At 39.3% G+C, this 20,085-nt stretch overlaps 2 protein-coding genes across 3 annotated transcripts; both read left to right on the forward strand.

The window, feature by feature from the left end:
* The first annotated feature begins 1,172 nt into the window (after window positions 1-1,172).
* On the forward strand, window positions 1,173-9,126 carry LOC122654785 (lipoxygenase 6, chloroplastic). Its single transcript, XM_043849033.1, has 9 exons — window positions 1,173-1,644; window positions 4,681-4,958; window positions 5,100-5,337; window positions 5,425-5,757; window positions 5,898-5,983; window positions 6,088-6,195; window positions 6,996-7,297; window positions 7,397-7,663; window positions 8,255-9,126. Exons 1-9 carry the CDS (start codon window positions 1,239-1,241, stop codon window positions 9,012-9,014), a joined length of 2,778 nt encoding a protein of 925 aa, XP_043704968.1. The 5' UTR covers window positions 1,173-1,238; the 3' UTR covers window positions 9,015-9,126.
* A 1,235-nt stretch (window positions 9,127-10,361) lies between these two features.
* LOC122655731 (COP9 signalosome complex subunit 3-like) lies at window positions 10,362-18,939 on the forward strand. Of its 2 annotated transcripts, none has more exons than XM_043850035.1 (11): window positions 10,362-10,600; window positions 11,143-11,258; window positions 11,353-11,599; window positions 11,873-11,930; window positions 12,037-12,126; window positions 12,668-12,733; window positions 17,473-17,562; window positions 17,697-17,855; window positions 17,963-18,084; window positions 18,543-18,615; window positions 18,711-18,939. In XM_043850035.1, exons 1-11 carry the CDS (start codon window positions 10,416-10,418, stop codon window positions 18,777-18,779), a joined length of 1,275 nt encoding a protein of 424 aa, XP_043705970.1. In that variant the 5' UTR covers window positions 10,362-10,415; the 3' UTR covers window positions 18,780-18,939. The 2 variants fall into 2 exon arrangements, with proteins under 2 accessions (XP_043705970.1, XP_043705969.1); XM_043850034.1 differs by having other exon boundaries at window positions 10,363-10,600; window positions 12,665-12,733.
* The last annotated feature ends 1,146 nt before the right edge of the window (window positions 18,940-20,085 follow it).

Raw genomic sequence — 20,085 nt, forward strand, 5'->3', positions numbered from 1 at the left:
TACTCACGTTTTGTTGCAATAAAAAAAAAACCAAAAACTTCCCACGTTTTGCACGACTGATCTATACTTCGATTATAACGAAACTCCCGTTTTCACATTAATTTTTAATTATAAGTCCACTCGTGTATTTCTTCGCGAAACCTCCATTTGAGGTGACGATGGACAAGTGACGACTTCTCTTGTCCTTGTTACTGTTAGAACACTTTAGCTTGAAAGGATTGGGTAGATGATGAATAAACTCCTTGCCAACGCATCAGTCAGTGCAGCATGCATGGTTGGAGTTGTCTATGTGCATTGCATTTGGAAACGGATTTCCTCCATGCTGGAGGGTCCAGTCCAGTAAAAACACTCCAAAAATAGCGGTGGTTTGGTCATTTCCACGTTCCAATTGGGGGGTTTTGGGGATCAGGACCGTCTTCAGGAACTCAGCGCCCAGGGTGCTGTCAATGGACATCCAACGGTTAAACTGTACCGCATATATTTTGGTACGTTCAACGGTTGGCAGAACCTTGGGCGTGCTGGGTTCCTTGGAGACGAACTAAATTCGGGATTTGGAGTGCTGAACCCTCTGACTCTAGCCACCGCGTTCACGGGCTGAAGAGGATCCAGATTCGAATCAAAAGTTTTACAACCAATGGAACACATTAGATCAAGTCTTTTAATCTATCTCGTTCTAACACTATTGTAATAGCCATGGAAATTGGAATCGGAGAATGTATATTACAGACGGTTTGGTGGATATGATGGAAACTGGGGGCGGCTTCGCTGCATCAGTCGTCCCCATTAGAGCCTCGGCTAGGTTGTCTCTAAGGTTGACTCTTGTTTTCTCTCTCTCAATTGAGTCTAGACTCCTCCAATCAATAGTTGGTGAATTGACAAGTCTGAATTGGGACCAACAGAAATAAAGAGAGATTGATTGTTCATTTGTCCTAACTCCATTCCATTCCTTTCTCTCTCTCTCTTTCTTCATTTCTGCCGTCTTCCTCTCTTTCGATTCTTCTAATAATTCCACTTTGAAGGAGAAAACCCAGATGGGTTTTGCACAACCACCCACCCTTTTCAATCCTTTTTTTCCACTTCTTGCTCTTGTACTTCTACAGTGTTGTTGTTCAGTATAGCAGAGCAGAGTGGTGGAAGGAAAAATATAAGTTTCAGTGTTCGCTCCATTTCTTTTTCCCTTATCGGAGCTTATTTTCCTTACACTGTAGCCTCTTAAAGTTGGGTCTCTACACTTTAACATGTTTGTGACTCAAGCTCGAGCTCCACCTCTTTTAAAATCTGAGATCAATGCTTCTCCGGTACCGCCGTCACTTTCCGCGCTTGTAGCCGGCGGCAGGAAGAACGGAATTACAAAGAAACCTGATTTCGTTGTTGGGGTCAGTGTAATTAGGCCTATTCGGGCAGTGATCAGTAGCGGCGACAAGAATGTTGAGACTACCAGACAACAAACGGTGGGCTCTGAGAGCAATGGGTCGCTGAGATCTTCCTTGTCGTCTTCTGTAATAGATGTAAAAGCTGTGGTCACTATCAGGAAGAAGATGAAAGAGTCCCTGCCTGAGATTTTTGAGGGTCAATTGCAGTCCTTCGTCAATGGACTCGGGCAAGGGATCACAATTCAGCTGATAAGTGAGGAGATTGATCCGGGTTTGTTCTCGAACTCTCACCTCAATCCTTGTTTTCTCTTGAATTAATTTGAGCTTTTATTGGCAAAGGGAATTCTTCTTCTTTTTTTTTTTTTTAATATTTCTATAAATTGTTACCTGTTTCCGATCTGGGTTGCTTCCCTAACTTTCTCTTCTTTGGCAGGACATGCTTAATATTTAACCCTTTATTCTCTAAATTTTTTTTTTTTTCCTAAATATTTGGCCTGGAAATGTTTCACCTTCCTTCGTAATTCTTTGAGTAGGTCAGAATTTGGTTCTATGAAATTCTATCTAATGATGACCATGATTCCTCTGTTTGAGTATCTTTATCATTTCCTCCCCCTAAGCTTCAGCCATAGAAGAACACCCCTCCTGGGAAAATATTCTAATAACACACTGTGGAGGACTGTGCTCATTTGCCCGTTGTTGGTACCAGAGATCGTAACCTCTTCCCTGAGGGCTTATCTGCCCAGTAATGAGGAAGATATTGGCAATCTAATAATTAGTTTAAATGAACTGAACTTGGAGATCTTAGCAAGCAGCTTTTGTCCTGAATGAAGTGCAACCCCGCGGTGTTTAGCTCTTGCATAGAAGACGGGGTTAGCTGTCATGCTTATAATGGTTACATTATATCACACAAGTCTAACTGATGCTTTCTCTCGGGAGATACTGGAACCAAATGTTTTCTACCACATTGTTTGTCCAACCATTAGATTCAGATTATGTACCAGTACCTGAGTGAGCCGCAATCCTCTGCTACTTTGGACCTGGTAAAATATGATTGTTAATTGACAAACCTTTAGGAGAAGCAAATACAGGTCAGACAGTAATATTTGCGACTTTATTGACAGCATAACTAATTTATCACTTAGTTAGAGCCGAGCGCTATGCAGCAGTGCTTTGATATTCTGTTCTTTCTCTAAGAGATTTACTTAACAAAAAATGTGATGATATTTCTTTCTTTCTTTCAACCCCGGGACATGGTTCTTGGGAAGTTATTTATATGTAAACAACCTGGTCTTAATTTGGACAACATGGACTTCATCAAGTTTCTCTAAATTTTGTATATGATATTTTGCTATGCAAAGAGGTACTGGGTGCAGAAGAAAATGAAGCGAAAAAGAGGGGATTGTGTTTTATCTTATGACTAGTGAGTGAAAAAAAGAAGAAAAAACTACTGCTGTCTTTGAGGACGACATTGAGTTGATCAATCTCTGATTATCATGAAGGGAAGTTTGGGGGAAAAATCTCACACCGGACTCTGCAGAGGAGATTGTGTGTTATGTTATAACTCCCGTTCTTCAGATCCTACAAGATTAGTTGGTTTGACACAAAAGGAAAATAGAAGGGCTGTTGGTTGACTTTTAGGGGTGAACTGACCGAATCTGAACCCAAGACTATATATGAGTGTGTGTATTAGATATTTATACTACATCATATACACCAAGACTATCTATGGGTGTGTGTATTAGATATCTGTGCTACAGTATAACATATATATGCTCGCAAGTGTGTTTTTTTTTTTTTTTTTTTGGGTGAATGGAAAATTAAATTAAAGAAAAGAGCAGAATACAGTGCCAAAGCCAAGGAGGCTAATCACAGGGGGATCTCCAACCAACTAAAACAAAACAAACTGAAGGATGATACAGGAAAACCAGGGGAGGGAGAAACAAATATCAAAAGGATGATACATGAAAAGACCAGGGAGGGGGTGAAAACAAATAACAAAAGGAGGATACAGCAAATGCTGGGGCTAGGGAGAAACAACAATTGAAAAGGATGATACATCAAAATGCAGGGGTGGGGAAGAAATAAGGGTGAGATCCCAAGAAGAGGCAAGATGTCTATTCCTTGGAGTGTTTGGACTCGCAATACGAATGGAAAGAAGCCTGTTTCGAACCTCAAAAGAAATGGCTTCCCAAATTTGCTCAATAGTATGAGGCGAGGAGGTCCTTCTTTTATTTCTTTGTGTGAGGCAAGCTTACCAATGTAATCACAGGTCAATTTGCCACTAAAATTTTTCAAGATCCACTTCCATTCTCTTTGAAAGGGAATTATATTTCTATGATGGGGCCAACACTTATTGAGGACACCTTTCCAAACAGATACTGAGAAAAAATAAGAGAAGAGGAGGTGAACCACATTTTCTTGAGAGTTCCAGCAAAGGAAACAATTGGAGATTGACATCTTTCTTTTGAAAAGAAAATATTGAGTAGGAAGGGAAGAAGTCAAAGCTCTCCAAACGGTGATAGGGCTAGAAATATTTGAGCTAAACCAGACTAGCTTGCACCAAGAAACTTTAGGAGCTTTGGATCTAATCAGATTCCATGCAAAAGCAGAGGTGAAATTCTTTGATGAGTTGGGTAGCCATTGAACAAAAATCACCTCTACCAGTGGGCCTCAATAAGCAAGTGTGTTTTTACTGTAATAGACATGCTTACTTTTAGATTGTTTACAAACATTTGCTGAAAAGGATCATCAGAACTTGGCTTATTGGATGAAATGGTATTTTAATTGGTAAAGTTATTGGGTTCAGTTCCAACTAGAACACTAATTGAAATTCAGGCTTGGGTTGGGTTAGCTTCAAGGATGGCTACATTACTGTTGAAAATTGGGCTTCTTTTTTCTTAAGGAAAGGAGGGTGGAGTGGAGGGGTATGGGTAATTGGTATTTGTTTATTTTTCTATTTTTATTTGCTTGCTGACTTTTCTTTAGTTGTTGGTCTTCACCACCCTTCTTCCTTAATGTATAATGTGATATGGTTTTTTTTTTTTCTTCTTTTTTTAACCCCGTACGTTCCTTGTTTCTTGCATGTGTTTTCTATGGTTCTTTTCATTTGGTTTTTTTTGTTTTGGGGATTTTTTTCTTTGGCTTTCCCATCAGGGGGCTGGCCCTCTGGAAACAGAACTATGGATGGGAACCATGTGTGTGTGTGCATTCATGCACACCTTCTTTCAGAGCTAATTTTTCTTGTTTCTATTTTTTTTTCTTTTTTATTTTTTAGTCTTACAAGGTGACTTATTTTATGTGTTTTCAGTTACCAAATCAGGAAAGAGTGTGGAATCTGCTGTAAGGGGTTGGTTACCAAAGCCATCAAACAATTCAAACATCGTTGAATACACTGCCAATTTCACTGTACCATCTGATTTCGGCTGTCCTGGGGCTGTTCTGATCACAAATCTTCATGGGAAGGAGTTCTTCTTGATGGAGATTGTGATACATGGTTGTAGTGACGGCCCAATCTTCTTCCCTGCGAATTCGTGGATCCACCCACGGAAAGATAATCCTGAAAGCAGAATTATCTTCAGAAATCAAGTGAGAAATGTGTTACCTTTTGATTCTATTCGGCCATAATTCTCAATGAATGCTGGCTGGGCCTATAGGGAAAAAATTTACTGGACTTGTTTGATACAAATTTTTCAATTTATCTCACTATCCCCTCCTTGCCCTTAACAGGCCTACTTACCCTCACAAACACCAGTAGGACTCAAGGATCTTCGACGTGAAGACTTACTGAGCAAACGGGGAAACGGAAAGGGAGAGAGGAAGCCATTTGAAAGAATATATGATTATGCTCCTTACAATGACGTGGGTAATCCAGACAAGGATGATGATCTTGCTAGGCCAGTTTTTGGAGGGGAGGAGAGGCCTTATCCTAGACGCTGTCGCACTGGCCGACCTCCAACAAACTCCGGTATAGTTTTTATACAATAGCAATATTCATTCCTGTTAGTTTTCCATGTTTACATCTCAACCAATTACATTTCTGTGCTTGAAACAGATCCATATTCTGAGCACAGAATAGAAAAGCCCAATCCACTGTATGTTCCTCGTGATGAGACTTTTGAGGAGATTAAGGAAGCAACTTTTTCTGCCGGGAGGTTGAAAGCTCTGTTTCACAATCTGATACCATCCCTTGCAGCTACTTTGTCAAGCTCGGACATCCCCTTCAAGTGCTTCTCTGATATTGACAAGTTATACAGTGATGGTGTCCTTTTGAAACATGAAGATCAGAAAGAACTCCTTGAGAATCTTTTGCTGCCCATGTTAGTGAAAAAGGTCATCAGTGCTGGTGAAAGTTTGTTGAAGTATGAGATTCCACATGTAATTCGAAGTATGTTGTCCTCTCTCTCTCTCTCTCTCTGAGGACCTTTCCCCACCAAAAAAAGCCTAACTCTTCTAATTTTCTAATCATCTTTTATGTTTGGAGATTGCAAGTTCTGTCTGGACCCTTATTTAATTTTTGTTTCACAGGAGATAGATTTTCATGGTTGCGTGACAATGAGTTTGCACGCCAGACATTGGCCGGGGTCAATCCAGTAAACATTGAAAGATTGACGGTACTATTGAAAACATGTTTCTGTCTTCTGTCTATTGTGATTATTTAAAGATTCTGCCTCCACCTTTGTCATTTGAGAATCCTAAATTTGGGTAGGATTTGCAGGAATTTCCAATTGTCAGTAAATTAGATCCAGCAGTTTATGGCCCACCTGAGTCAGCATTAACAAGAAAACTTCTAGAACCAGAACTGCGTGGAATGAGCATTGAGGAGGTATACTATGTACAGAAGCATGTTTATATGTGTTGACAGCAGATTGTAGGACATGCCCCTAGGCAGACATGCTAACAAAGTATCTATATGGCATGAATACTGCCTTTGGGGTCCCCATTCTGAATTACAAATTGACCAGAAACCCACACCAGCTAGCAAGTCACAAGTCAGCAGCCTGGTGTAGTGGGTGATGCACCCATCATTGAAATGCCTTGGACTGTGACCACATCTAGGGCATCAGTGGTAGGGTGTGGTAGCTGATTAGCCCAAAGAGAATCATGGGTTGAGAAAGCCACCAGCAGAGGCATTTGCGTGATAAAGGCCCTCACGGAATAGAGTGAGCTTTTTACGAGTACAATGTCTGCACATGGTTGGGGTTCAATCTTCCTCTGAAGGATCAAAATGGACCATAATACTACACTTTATGTGAAGGTCATCCAGGGTGCAATTACCCTCACTAAATCAAGGGACAAAAATTGTAGGGATTGCCTAGGCCATTTGCAGGAAATAAGCAAGGTGAAATGGCACCCTTGAGCTTAAGCCTTGCAGCTGTCCCAGTTAAGATGAGATGCTCACTTGTAGAGAACAGCATTATGCCACCAAATGGTTGGTTATCAGTTAGGTGGTTTTCTTGATCCATCTCAATTAACCTGGATCCCTGAGCGTTTAGAGGCCCCTCAGTTGAAATATCCACTTGTGGATCCATATCAGCATTATATAAAAAAAAATGTCATTAACAATACGTTTCCTATATACTTCATTATTCTTAAATGTTACCTTTCTGGTGATTCAAAATGTAGGCAATCGAGAACAGGAGACTTTTTATACTTGATTACCACGATATGCTTTTGCCTTTTATAAAGAAGATGAACTCCTTGCCTGGGAGGAAAGCCTATGCCTCAAGGACTGTTTTCTTCTACACAAATGAAGGCTTTATGAGGCCGGTTGCTATTGAACTTTCACTGCCTACAACACCTTCTGAACCCCAGGGCAAGCGTGTTTACACTCATGTACATGATGCTACAACCCACTGGACATGGAAGCTGGCCAAAGCCCACGTCTCTTCAAATGATGCTGGCATTCATCAACTAGTGAACCACTGGTGAGATGACTAAGACCATAACTAAGTCAGTATATAGATGTTTCTAGTATAGTTTGCTTAAATCCTCAAACTAATGGTTTCATGTTTGGAATTCTTCAGGTTGAGGACTCATGCGTGCATGGAGCCTTATATCATTGCTACTCATAGGCATCTTAGTGTGATGCACCCTATTTACAAGTTGCTGCACCCTTATATGCGTTACACGCTAGAAATAAATGCTCTGGCACGGCAGAGTTTGATCAATGGTGGGGGAATTATTGAAGCTTGCTTCAGCCCAGGAAAGTATGCCCTGGAGCTGAGCTCAGCGGCATACAAGAGTATGTGGAGGTTTGACATGGAGGCCTTACCAGCAGACTTGCTTCAGAGGTAAGGCCTTCTATGCATATCTATTGTCGTCTTAGCTTATTCAATTTTAAACCTGGTATTTCAATTTGTTGCTTCTACTCTTCCATAGTTACATATTTTATATTTTTGTCCCCCACCCCAAACTATAACAAAACTTAACAAAAATATTGAAGTGGGATTAAGAATAAAAAGATCCCATCAGTCAAAAAAGGAGGAATAGAATACTGTATGTGTTTCTTATCATCTATTAGGGTTGGTGTGTTGCCATGTTGAATGTTGGAAGTGGTCCTGTTGACTAAAAAGTTTCAACCCTCGTTGGATGTGTCTGATGTGTAATGTTGTGGAGTGAGAATGGGTTGTTCTTATCCTCCTGTGCTGATCTTATTGTCTTGCATTTCTCAGTAAGAATCAATATCTGAACTCTTTCTCCAGATACATCATCACATAAAAATGAAAACGTCAAACTAAGAAAAGTATAAAACCCATATTGACCTCCTCATATTCTGTGCCCTGGCAGTGTACCTAATGCACACTTGGATGTTCTTATTACTTCTCCTGTGTGTACTGCATTACATTAAAATCCAAATATGATGCTTTCTGCTGTAATTTCAGGGGCATGGCAGTTGAGGATCCTTCAATGCCTTGTGGTGTGAGACTTGTGATTGACGACTATCCATATGCTGCGGATGGGCTGCTCGTATGGTCAGCGATAAAAGAATGGGTAGAAGAATACGTGGCTCATTTCTATTCTGATCCCAGTAGTGTCTCTAAAGATGTTGAGCTTCAAGCGTGGTGGAGTGAGATAAAGAACGAAGGTCACTATGACAAGCGGAATGAACCATGGTGGCCTAAACTGAACATGAAGGATGACTTATCTGGCATAATAACCATAATGATTTGGACTGCTTCAGGACAGCATGCAGCCATAAATTTTGGTCAGTACCCTTTTGGAGGATATGTGCCCAACCGTCCTACCCTTATGAGGAAACTTATCCCTCATGAAGGTGATCCCGACTATGAGAAATTCCTCTATCACCCTGAGTTCATTTTCCTATCCTCTCTGCCAACCCAACTTCAGGCCACAAAGGTGATGGCTGTTCAAGATACTCTGTCAACACATTCCCCAGATGAAGAGTACTTGGGTCAGCAGCATCCTCTGTATTTTCACTGGATCAATGACCCCCAAATTCTAAGTCTGTTCAAAAAGTTCTCTGCTAGGATGGAGGAAATCGAGGAGATAATAAATGGGAGGAATAAGGATTTTCGTCTGAGGAATAGAAATGGTGCTGGTGTTCCTGCATACGAACTGCTGCTTCCCTCATCAGGCCCCGGAGTAACTGGTCGTGGGATTCCAAACAGCATTTCTATCTGAATGACTTTATGTCACTGTGATGATTATTGCACAATATTGACTTTGTTGAAAGCTCGTATTTTGCAGACATGTTCTCATAATCCATATTTTATGATCTTCATCGGTGTTGTAATGGGCTTTGCAATTTGCATAATTAGTGAAGGCTGTAAACTGCAGGCTCCGTCTGGTTGCCACTTGCCAGTAAAATGTAGGGAAGGGAAGTGAAATCTGTTCAGAAAAGGGAAGGGAAATTTTAGTAATCATGATTATGTAACCTACCAAAAACTCTTATGCTATTTCATAGTTATACTTTTTAGATGTAATATTTATTTTACTCTTCATATCAAAGGGAATTGTTGCCAAATAAAATTTAATAATTAAATTTGAAATGTTTTGGAGTTAGTTTCACATGATTAGTTACAAAATCATGTGAAGTATTGATAACAAAAAAACCATTTTTGTATTGATTTTATTTCACTTCTCTTTTTATTTTCCTTGCATCCAAATGAAGTCGCATGAAATTTGGGAAAAATGTTACTGTTTAGATGTACATGTTTTAAAGGCGTGGTTTTGACTTCCTCAATGAAGGTGGAAGTATAATAGTTCAATAGTCCAATTACATGATCACATCACCCAGTTGAAAAGGAATTTGGGTAAAAGAAAATTTTGTTTTTTCTTTAAAAATATGGGCAAAGTTTCATGCACACTTGCACTGTCGGCCCCCCCTCTCACAATAAGGAGTCACAATGATCAAATGCCCTTTACTTAATGCATCATAACCCCTCCCCACCTTATGCAGTCATACATGGAAACCGCTCTTTAAAGTGACAAAAAAACATAAAAAACATCATTTGTACTTGAATCAAAATACTAAAATAAAAATAAGGGAGTAGTTCTCTGTTCGGGAACTCCCATGTATCTATCTCTCTCCTTCTCAAAACAAGGGGACAAAAATGTCTTTTTATATGAGAAGAGAGAGATAGACTTAGGGGAGTGCTGGCGTAGGCCACGTTCCTAGACAAAGTTTCTTTTTCACTAAAACTAAGGAAAAAGGAAAACTAATTGGTGTTGCAGCACGAATACCTGCACCCAGACACAACTGTGTGCAAAATGATCGGCACACCCCTGATCCTTTTCATCTTTTTCAGGAGGATGCACTAGTCATTTCGCGCGCGGCTGTGCCTGGGCACAGGAAAATAATTATAAATTGGTTGAACGGTTGAACTGGATCTACAGTCGAGTCAAGCCGAACCACGCCGAGTGATAAAACCCATCCATCCTCAGTCCTCGGTTGCTTTCAAGGTTGCGGACCTGCGACTCGCGAGAGTTATTTATAGGCATTTGGGTTTCAAGGGTTGAGTTTTGAGACTTGAGAAGAGTCGAGCGAGAGAGAGAGAGAGAGAGAGTAATTGAGTCTCTCACATGGAATCCATCGAAGCTCTGGTAGCGCACATTCAAGTGCTCTCGAGTAGCGTAGATGATATTTCTCATCTTCACAACCTCTTAAAACAGGCCGAAGAATCTCTCCAATCTCAGGCATCTCGATTAGCCCCTTTTTTGGAGCAGCTTGACCCTTCCAAGCATTCTCTCGGCTATCTCTACATATTGTAAGTAAATGTGTGTGTGTATGTTTGTTTTCTCCTTCTCGCTCTCCACATCTCTCAATCTTCACTTTCTCCTTTCCCAGGGGATATAATGGGCTCTGTTTGATGATTTTCATGTTGTTCGTGTTTCATATTCGGGTCCGAAATCGATATCGACACATTGATCATGTAACGAAGTAGTCGACCTAATTGTGATGAAATTTTTGGAGGAAACTTAAAGGGATTTCCATGTACCTCTTTTCTTTGAACTGCTATTTGATTTTTGTTTTGTAGTTTTCTACCTCTTTTGGGTTGCTTCGGAAACTTAGGGTCTTGTATTATGGCGAGCATTAACGCTTTTGTATTAGGGTTTGTTACTTTCATGGCATTACCTTTGCTTCATGCATGTAATGGCATCAGGTTTTAGGAAGGAAAGAGAATCATGTGTAGTGAAAGAAAAGGAAAAGCTATGAAGAGCTCTCTATTCACATTAAGTGTTAATTGTTAGTATATCTGTTGGGTTTAGGTACATGATTGAGCTGACCTCCTCTGATTTTGTTTCGTAGGGAAGCATATACTTCTGCTCCGATCCAGACAGAGCAAGCTAGTGAGCTTACTGTTTCCATTGCGAACTTCATCAATTCTTGCTTGGCAGAACAGATACGGTTGGCACCTGATAAATGTATGTAACCCTAAGTTTGAGGGAAGTATATTCATTAAAGATTGACTACTCACCTTCGTTAACTGATGTTGGATTTGCTTTGTTGTCTCTGAAGTTACATCTGTGTGCAAGAGGTTCAAGGACCAAGTTTTGTTGCTTCAAGCACCAATACAGGGTGTAGGTCCTTTGCGAACAGCTGTCAGAAAGCTGCAACCTTCTTCTGAACAGTTAACTGCTTTGCATCCTGATTTTCTTCAACTTTGCTTACTGGCGAAGTGCTACAAAACCGGTCTATGTGTTTTGGAAGAGGATATCTTTGAGGTGGATCAGCCAAAGGATTTCTTTCTTTACTGCTATTATGGGTTAGTTACCTGGCTTATAAACTTTTAACATTCTATACTAGTGTTCTTTCATGAGAAGCTAATTATTCTCTTTTAAATTCACAAGCATATTATCAGTCCTTTGTTCTATTGGATAATGCCATAGCCCTTCTGTTAATACTACCAGTTCCATTTCTTGCCCATTTTTGTCGTTGATCATACTTTGTTTTTTATGTTTTGGTTTAGAGTAGGTGTATAAAAACATGTGACTGACATATGATGTCTACAATATTTAATATTTATAAATCATAATAGGGGGATGATATGCATAGGACAGAAGCTTTTCCGCAAAGCTAGGGAGCTTTTACTCAATGTATGTAGAAGACCTACTGCTCAATTTCTTATCATTTGATGATTTCTATAATGATAATACCAGTTAACTATTTGACCTACTCAATTGTTCATCTTTATTCAAATAGGTTGTTACTGCTCCTATGTCAACCACAAATGCTATAGCTGTTGAAGCATACAAAAAGTACATCTTGGTCTCACTCATCCATAATGGGCAGGTTATCTTGATTCTTCTTTCATTCATCTTCTTCTGGGAATTGGAATTGAGTCATTATATAAGGATTTTGGAGAAATGGAGCAGTTTCTCAATTATTGTGATCTGCAAATTTTCATGTAGGACCTTAAAAATTTACTTTAACTGGAGGGTAATTCTTTAGGTTTGATAGCGATGAAGGTCTGAAAAGAATTAAGAATCCAGGTTTGAAATTAGTACGAACATATCACATATGTTGGTGAGGCGTTGTGGTCTATTTTCAATCTGATGCTTATTTTTTTAAGTTCTGCTTTATTGAAAACATTACTATATTTTTTACAACTTATCAGATTTACCTAAGGGGCAAGTGATCTTAGAGGAATTCCAAATTTTTTTTATTTATCTCTACCGTTATTATTATTTTGCTTGGTCATTGTTACAAGTACTTAGTCTAGACAGTTCTTGATGTTACACAAACAGTTCATTGTTTTCTATTATAATATTTTCTTTTGTCTTTGATTGAAAATGATCGCCTTTATTGAGATATACTACTTCTGTGACAGTATTCTACTACTAGTTTCCCCAAGTACACTTCTTCAGTGGCTCAAAGGAATCTGAAGAACTTCTCTCAGGTAGTTATCTGAAGACTGTTGCTTCTGGTTCCATTTTATTTTATATCTTTGGTATCCTGTTCAGAACTTGTATCCATTTTGTTACATGACCTGCAAAGATGATATTTTGTTATAATTAAGAGGGAAGACAATTATTGCAGTTCCTTGGCGAGTTTTGGATGTGTCACATTCTTTTGTTATTGTTTTATCTTGAATGATGGGCTCAACGCTTCCTTCTATGTTCCCTGGCGTAAATAATGCTATGCTCCTTGTGGTAAACGAAATGCCAAACTTAAGGGTATAAGTTGCATGGTCTTGGGTGCTGTTTTTCGCTTTTTCTAAGGCTTGTTGAGTCTTCAAGAGTCCAAACTGCTGGGACTTACATTGGTCCTTTATCTCTTTGATTTATTTCCCATGACTAATTGGAGTTCAAAATCTATAGTAGCACAGGAGTTAGCTATAATAGTTGAAATCTAATCTGCCAACCAAGTTTAACCTTTTTTCGAATGATTGCGCACGTGCATGAACAGAAGGATTTTCAACTGTCTGTTTTCCATTTTATGGGACTGCCATTGCAATATCACAATCTGGTTGGGTACTCAACTCAGGATTGTGATTTCACTACCTTAAGTATCTTGTTATATGCAATCTCAATCATATATGGATGGAGTGTAATATCAGGAAATGGACCTCCAACTCTAGGTCTTATCAGCCGATTTAGGATTCCATTTCTTTTGAAATTAAGGCGAAATTATCGCCAGCTCCTCCCTCTTCTTGTCCTGACACCCCAAGGAACAAGCTCGTTGTTGTCTCCTGGGTTCTCTCCCCTGTCTCTCTTGTTGCTCCTGCCACTCATAACTGAGGTTTTGACTTCTGATTCTTTGTTTTGTTGCTTCCCTTCGGGGGCCCTGTAATTTTTTCTCTCTTTGGTAATGAATTTTTATTCACCTTAAAAAAAAAGTATCTTGTTATAAATTATCCAATTTGTGTAATTGAGAAGAGAAAGAAAAAACATTGGAGCAGCTATGGAACGCCTTATGTATGATAACATAAGTTGATATTTCAACTGAGGACCAAGTCAACCGAAACGCCTGCCTAGGCGACCAAGGTGACACTAGTTGTCAAGGCGCCTGGATAGTGGATGCCAAGGCAGTCACCTAAGTGACGCCTTGACAACTATGCTCCCAAATCATGTCTAGATTGCAAGATCTATTGTTTATTATATTGATAATTTGAAGCCTCTTCAATAGCAAAATTAAGGAGATTGATAAAATTTCGACTCTCTGAGAGTAAGGCCTGAAGAAAATTGAGAATAAAGACTATCATTCATAAAAAAAAGTAAACTTACGAAAACTCCAAATCAGAAAATCATTAACTCTGTCATTATAAAATCAACCCAAAATAGCATTGAAATTGACTAGACTCGCATCCATTATCAAGCAAAAATTTAGGTGGTAGGATTTCCCAACCACCTCTACAATCTCATATAGGGTATTTTGGGAGAAATAAGACCGCAGCTTCATGTCTCTCCCCCCCAAACAAAAAAAAATCATTTTAGCGTGATCAAGGGATTAGTGGTGTCCCTTAGGACTTGTACAGTGCTCTTGCTGCTCTTCTGTGGGGCCTTGGCAGTCACAAAAATCTTCTTCCCATAGGAGAAGTACTAAATTCATGTAGCCAACCCCAAGTAGTTGGGATTAGGTTGCTTTGGTCAGACATATACACATTGAACTGGTACCAGATTGTCGAGGCCTAATACAATTAAGAACTTGTGTTACCAAGCTGTTGTCTGTTAACTCTTGGTTCATCTAAGAGGGTCTCAAATCCCTAGCCTCGCCTCCCCCCACAGAAAAAAAAAGAAAAAAAGAAAAAAGAAAGAAAAATCTGAACTTTTTTTCAATAAGAAAGATCATCAACTGTAGCTGACATTAGTGCCGTTTCTTTTAGGCTCCATCTGGTTGGATGTAAAGGGTTATAAGGCAAAAATTCTTAAGAAGTAAAGACCAATTGCATGACAGAAAGTAGTGATATTTTAGACAGTAGCTGAAAAATGACGTAAAATTCCCTTTGCCGTATGTTTTCCAAAAGCTTAGGAAGTTTTGTGTTAATTTACATAATTATTGTTGGAATTTATTTGAGTGTTTCCATTTTGCTTTTGGTTTGACTTTTGCATTACCACATTCTTCATCCTTCCAAATGGAGCATTAGGTCTTGAAGTTGCTTATTGACATCAATCCATTATTGAAGTATATTTTTCTTTGATTGCTTGCTGTCTAGAGTAGCATTCATTCTTAGTTCGTAGATTCATTGAATTTGTTACCAGGCCTCTCGTTTCCTAATTCTGTGCCCTGTCTGTCAAACCAAGTATCTGATCCCATGATGTAATTAATCTTCCCACAAATTATAGAATTTATCATTGTGCTGACCATCAATGTGATGCAGGCCAGACCTGCATCCTCAAGAATTAGCCAAACCGAACTCAACATCCTTGCCCATGAAGCCCAAACCGAGCTCAATGAGGATTCAGCTCATTGATGTGTTGCCACATCAGCAATTTCCCTTGTCCATGTGAGATTGAGTTTCTTGAAGATTCCCCACATGTCAACATCATGTGACTCAGTATTCTAGAAGGTCCTAGAGCAGCCCCACAAATCTGGAACTTTCCAAATAACAGGAAATCTGGAAATTTTGGTATTTTGGAAAGATTGCCACAAATCTGGATTTTTGGGAACAACCATCTCTCATTGTAGAAAGTCTAGTTCAATATGGGAGATGTACTTTCCTAATTGGACGTGGTTCCTATTATGGTAATATTGGTTCGGCCATGAAGAGGAAGTTACCTTTTGGTAAAGGTCACTTAGAAGTGAAGAGCGGAAGCTTCTACGGACTTATTTCCTAATTGGGTGATGATCTATATTAGGCAAGTCTTAATTCTGGAAATTATAGCAGCGTATATACCATATGGAGATCAACATTTTCTATTTTAAATTTTAATAAGGTTTATATATGTAAAATGTTGATTTGGAGGATAACCCAATCCTAGCAGTCACATGGGTCCATAATTTGGGAGATCTCCCTCTTGTCATAATTTTGGTATGAAGCCCAACATGGACAGCATCCCTACTTGGGGTTAATTTTCATGAAGACCAGCCACCTTGCACGGTTTTTGAGCCCCCTTCCCTTGCTTTAAATACTTGGTTCTCAAGATGGAAAGCCCCTTTTAACCACACAAAAAAAAAAAAGATGGAAAGCCCCCAACACATTTGGTCATTGCTATTGGCTATCAATCAGCCTTGAACATATTTGGAAAAAATCTTTACAAAAAAAAAAAACATATTTGGAAAAAAAGAGTGTTGACTTGGAGCACTAAGGGAATGTCATCACTAAAGGGACTTGATCACAAAATCCTTGCCATGATGCGGAAGTGTAGCTCACAGTTTTGGGGGTTCTTCTCTTGAGCCATTTTTTGGTGAACTTCTTCTAAGCTGATTTTAATGACAATAATGTGCCAAGGATCCCATCTCTATTAGGGTTACCTTGTGCTTTCTTTCCTTTGTTTCACATTTCAAACTCAGTTGTTAGATTATCTTTAGTAAGCTTGAGATTTAGGGTTTTTTTTTTCTATTTAAATGTAGCTTGTTGGAACAATGGATTGATGAAAGTTTACTCAGTTGAGTATTTGGAACCTCGAAGTGTTCTACTCCGTAACCTTGGAAAGTTACGTTGCATCCTTAAAGAGTTGCAATTTTCCTTTCCCGTGTCCTTGAAGAGTCACGTTAAACCCCTTGAAACCGTAGAGTTTCACTTGCTACAGTCTAGAAGAACTGTAGCTTTCCCCTTGCGATTTCTTTTGTTCTTATGTTCATGTTACCTGTGTACACACCGGTAGAGTGTGTTCTTGACTGTCCCGATCCGTAGCTTCCAACGAGGCTGCATCACAATGGATCTTCCTATATAAGTTTTTCCACTTTAATGTAACATAGTTACCATTCCTGGCTCATTAGCTATGTAGATGCACAGAAGCTGCGACATAGTGAAAAACATTAGGACAAAATATCACTTCAATTATCAAATTGATGTTGGACAATTCTGGCTCAATACCGAATCGATGGGGTCAAATGTGGCTTGCTTACCAAATTGATATAGAACAATTTAAGGCAAGATACTTTTGGATTAGTATTTAGGATTGAGATAAGGTTTTCAAAAACTAGGAAATTTTATATGATGTAAACAAATAAAAGATTAGGGAAAAAGAACTCTGTCCGGGAGTGTGGCCTGTCCGGGAGTGTGGCCACACTCCCATGAGTCTCTCTCTCTCCTTCCCATATGAAAAGACACCTATGCCCCCTTGTTTTGAGGAGAGAGATAGACCCATCCCTACTTTGTCTTGTTTGGATCCATGTAGCCGACCCCATTAAGTTGGGATAAGGCTGAGTTTGTTGTTGTTGTTGTAGAGATAGACACATGGGAGTGCTGGCATAGGCCACACTCCTGGACAGAAAACTACTTCCCAAAAGATTAATACGAAGCAAGAAATAGGAAATTAGGGTTTTATGAAATGTGGAAATTGGAATAGATGGAGGATTTTTGGTTGAATGATTGGGTGATAAAAACTAGAAAGGAGGAATTTGATAATTGGTTGGTGTGCCTTTTTCTCTGGTTGTATATGTTCAGTTTTTTGTGTGCACATATTTTGATGGTGTTGTGTCCACGTTTTTTTCTAAATACGCATGACACAAATTATGCTATTCCTTTTGCAGCCTTATGTTGATTTGGCAAATAGTTATAGCACTGGGAAGATTGTAGAATTAGAGAGCTGTTTTGAGACAAACAGGGAGAAGTTTGAATCAGTGAGCCTTCTACGACTTCCCCCCTTTATTCTTCTTTTTGTGCCTTCAACACATGAAAACTGTCTTGAGACGAACAGCCAGAGGTTTGGCCTTATTATTCCTCTCTGTCTGAAGCCTTTGAACTTTTGTTTCAGGACAACAACCTTGGATTAGTAAAGCAAGTTGTATCTTCTCTATACAAGCGAAACATCCAGAGATTGACCCAGACATACTTGACTCTTTCACTCCAAGATATTGCCAATACGGTGCAATTGAGTACTCCTAAGGAAGCAGAGATGCATGTGCTTCAAATGGTAGCCTCTACTTTTGTTTCAATTATAAACATTTCCCTCTGCATGCTGGCTGCTGTTTATTCTGAAGCTTTTCCATCTAATATAGATAGTTTTTCCCCTTTTTAAAGATTCAAGATGGAGAGAAATTTGCTACAATCAATCAGAAGGATGGAATGGTCATCTTTCACGAAGATCCTGAGCAGTACAAGACATGTGAGATAATTGAGCAAATTGACTTATCAATGCAAAGGTATGTCATTTGTGAAATATTAAGTTAATGGCACGATGTTCTCTCTCTGGGAGTGCACGGGGGTGCAGGCTGCGCCCAGACACATGGGGCGGGACTGAGTGACCATTTCAGTCATTCAGGGGGGTGGGGGGATGGTCATTTCGCCCACCACCCCATGTGTCTGGGTGCACTCTGCACCCCCAGTGCAGAGAACATTTTTCCCTAAGTTAATATTCTAAATTCATGGATCCTTTCTTATGAATAAGAAATAATAGGTATTCATTGGACAGTCTGAGTTGGAGTAGACTCCTCTCCCCCCCCCCCCCCCCCACACACACACATACAAAAAAGACCCATCATGGGATGAATCCCACCCTAGAGAATCTTTTCATCGAACCTTGACCAAATGGGTAACTAAGAAAATATGTATAGAAGCTGAAGTTCAGTTGAAGGAATCTAATTATGTAACTTGTTTGTAGAATGATTGCATTGTCGAAGAAACTGAACACTGTGGATGAATTTATCTCATGTGATCCTATCTATTTGGCAAAGGTGTGTTTCATGGTTGATCTGTGGCTTCCACACCTGTTGGGTTAACTTTTATAATATGATTGTTAATTTGCTGATCAAAAAATGCTTGGTGTTAGGCTGGGAGGGAGCGGCCCAGATTTGATTTTGATGACTTCGATGCTGTACCCCAGAAATTCAACATGTGAACATGCAAGCCTAAATTGTATATATTTGCAGATTGCTCGAGTTGTGATTAGTTATTGAAGAAATGAGATGTATGCTACCTTGCTACTGCTGAAGGCAATGCAAGGTGCCGTTCTCGAATTAGTCCTTTAGCTGTAAGGGCTGTCTTATTTCTCGTTTTATTATTATTATTTTATTTCTTTTTTATCTTTTTGATTCTGCCAAAAACCTTTTTTTTGCGGATTTTGCATTGACATTGTAGCTGTCTTGCCTCACATTACTTGAGAAGCACATAGTAGTTATGTTATTCTAAAGCTACAGACAAGTCATGGATTCTGTGGTTGAATGGGATACCATCAAGCATGGCCATTATTGGAGTGTTAAAGTTTCAGTTTAGGGCTTGACCAGAAATATTGTTCTTGCATGCATATAGAACAATCGTTAGCAGTTCGCACTCTGATTTGAATTTTTATCTGAATGTAATTTTGTACATGGCCTTTCAACTTCTTTTGAATGATCAACTTCTCAAATCTTCCATGTGAGTAAAAGTACTAATTCTTTGTTAGGTTGGGAAGGTCAGTATCAATATCTGGACTTGTAGTCCCCATTTTACAATTTCTGGTGGTATTGGCATTCCCCTTAGCCACTTATTGTACAAAGTCGATAATGTCTTTCCACTGTTCCCGATACCCACCCCTAGGAACCCAAACTCATGGCAAGGGGATTCGTTGTTCACCATGATGGTGGAAGGAAACTGCCTCTTCTATTCAGTCTTTAGCGGTTTTCCTTTTTCTAGATTACTGGCTAGATGTGAATCCAAATATAGATCTGTTACAGTTTGATTCTGTCCATAGACTGGAAGTGGCAATATTTTTCCTAGATGATATTTAATAGGATCATTTACCCAAAAAAAAAAAAAAAGATATTTAATAGGATCAATTAAAGGGAGTAGAACTGAAGCCTAGATAGGGGTTTTAAAACCTGGAATTGGGATCCGGATCGTTCCGACCATAGTATCTGCGGGGAATTAATAAGAATCGACTCAAGATTGCCCTACCTCAAGATTTTGAAATGGGATCGACCAGAATCGGGATTGGGCTTGGCAGGATCCAGCTGATCTAATCCCGATTTTTAAAATCCTGAGATTATATATTTATGTAAAATTTGCCAATCTTAAAAGTGGTCTGGATTTCTGTAGCAGAAGAACATTATATACAAGCTTGGCTGACTCCTTATCCCAAAGGGTCCTATCTTGTGCGTGCGAGATGGTTTGGCCAAACTCTATTCCTTGGATCCAGGACTTGTGTAATCTGGACTCCTCGGCTGTTT

The sequence above is a fragment of the Telopea speciosissima genome, chromosome 3, assembly GCF_018873765.1.
Source record: "Telopea speciosissima isolate NSW1024214 ecotype Mountain lineage chromosome 3, Tspe_v1, whole genome shotgun sequence".
Classification (NCBI taxonomy): Eukaryota; Viridiplantae; Streptophyta; class Magnoliopsida; order Proteales; family Proteaceae; genus Telopea; species Telopea speciosissima.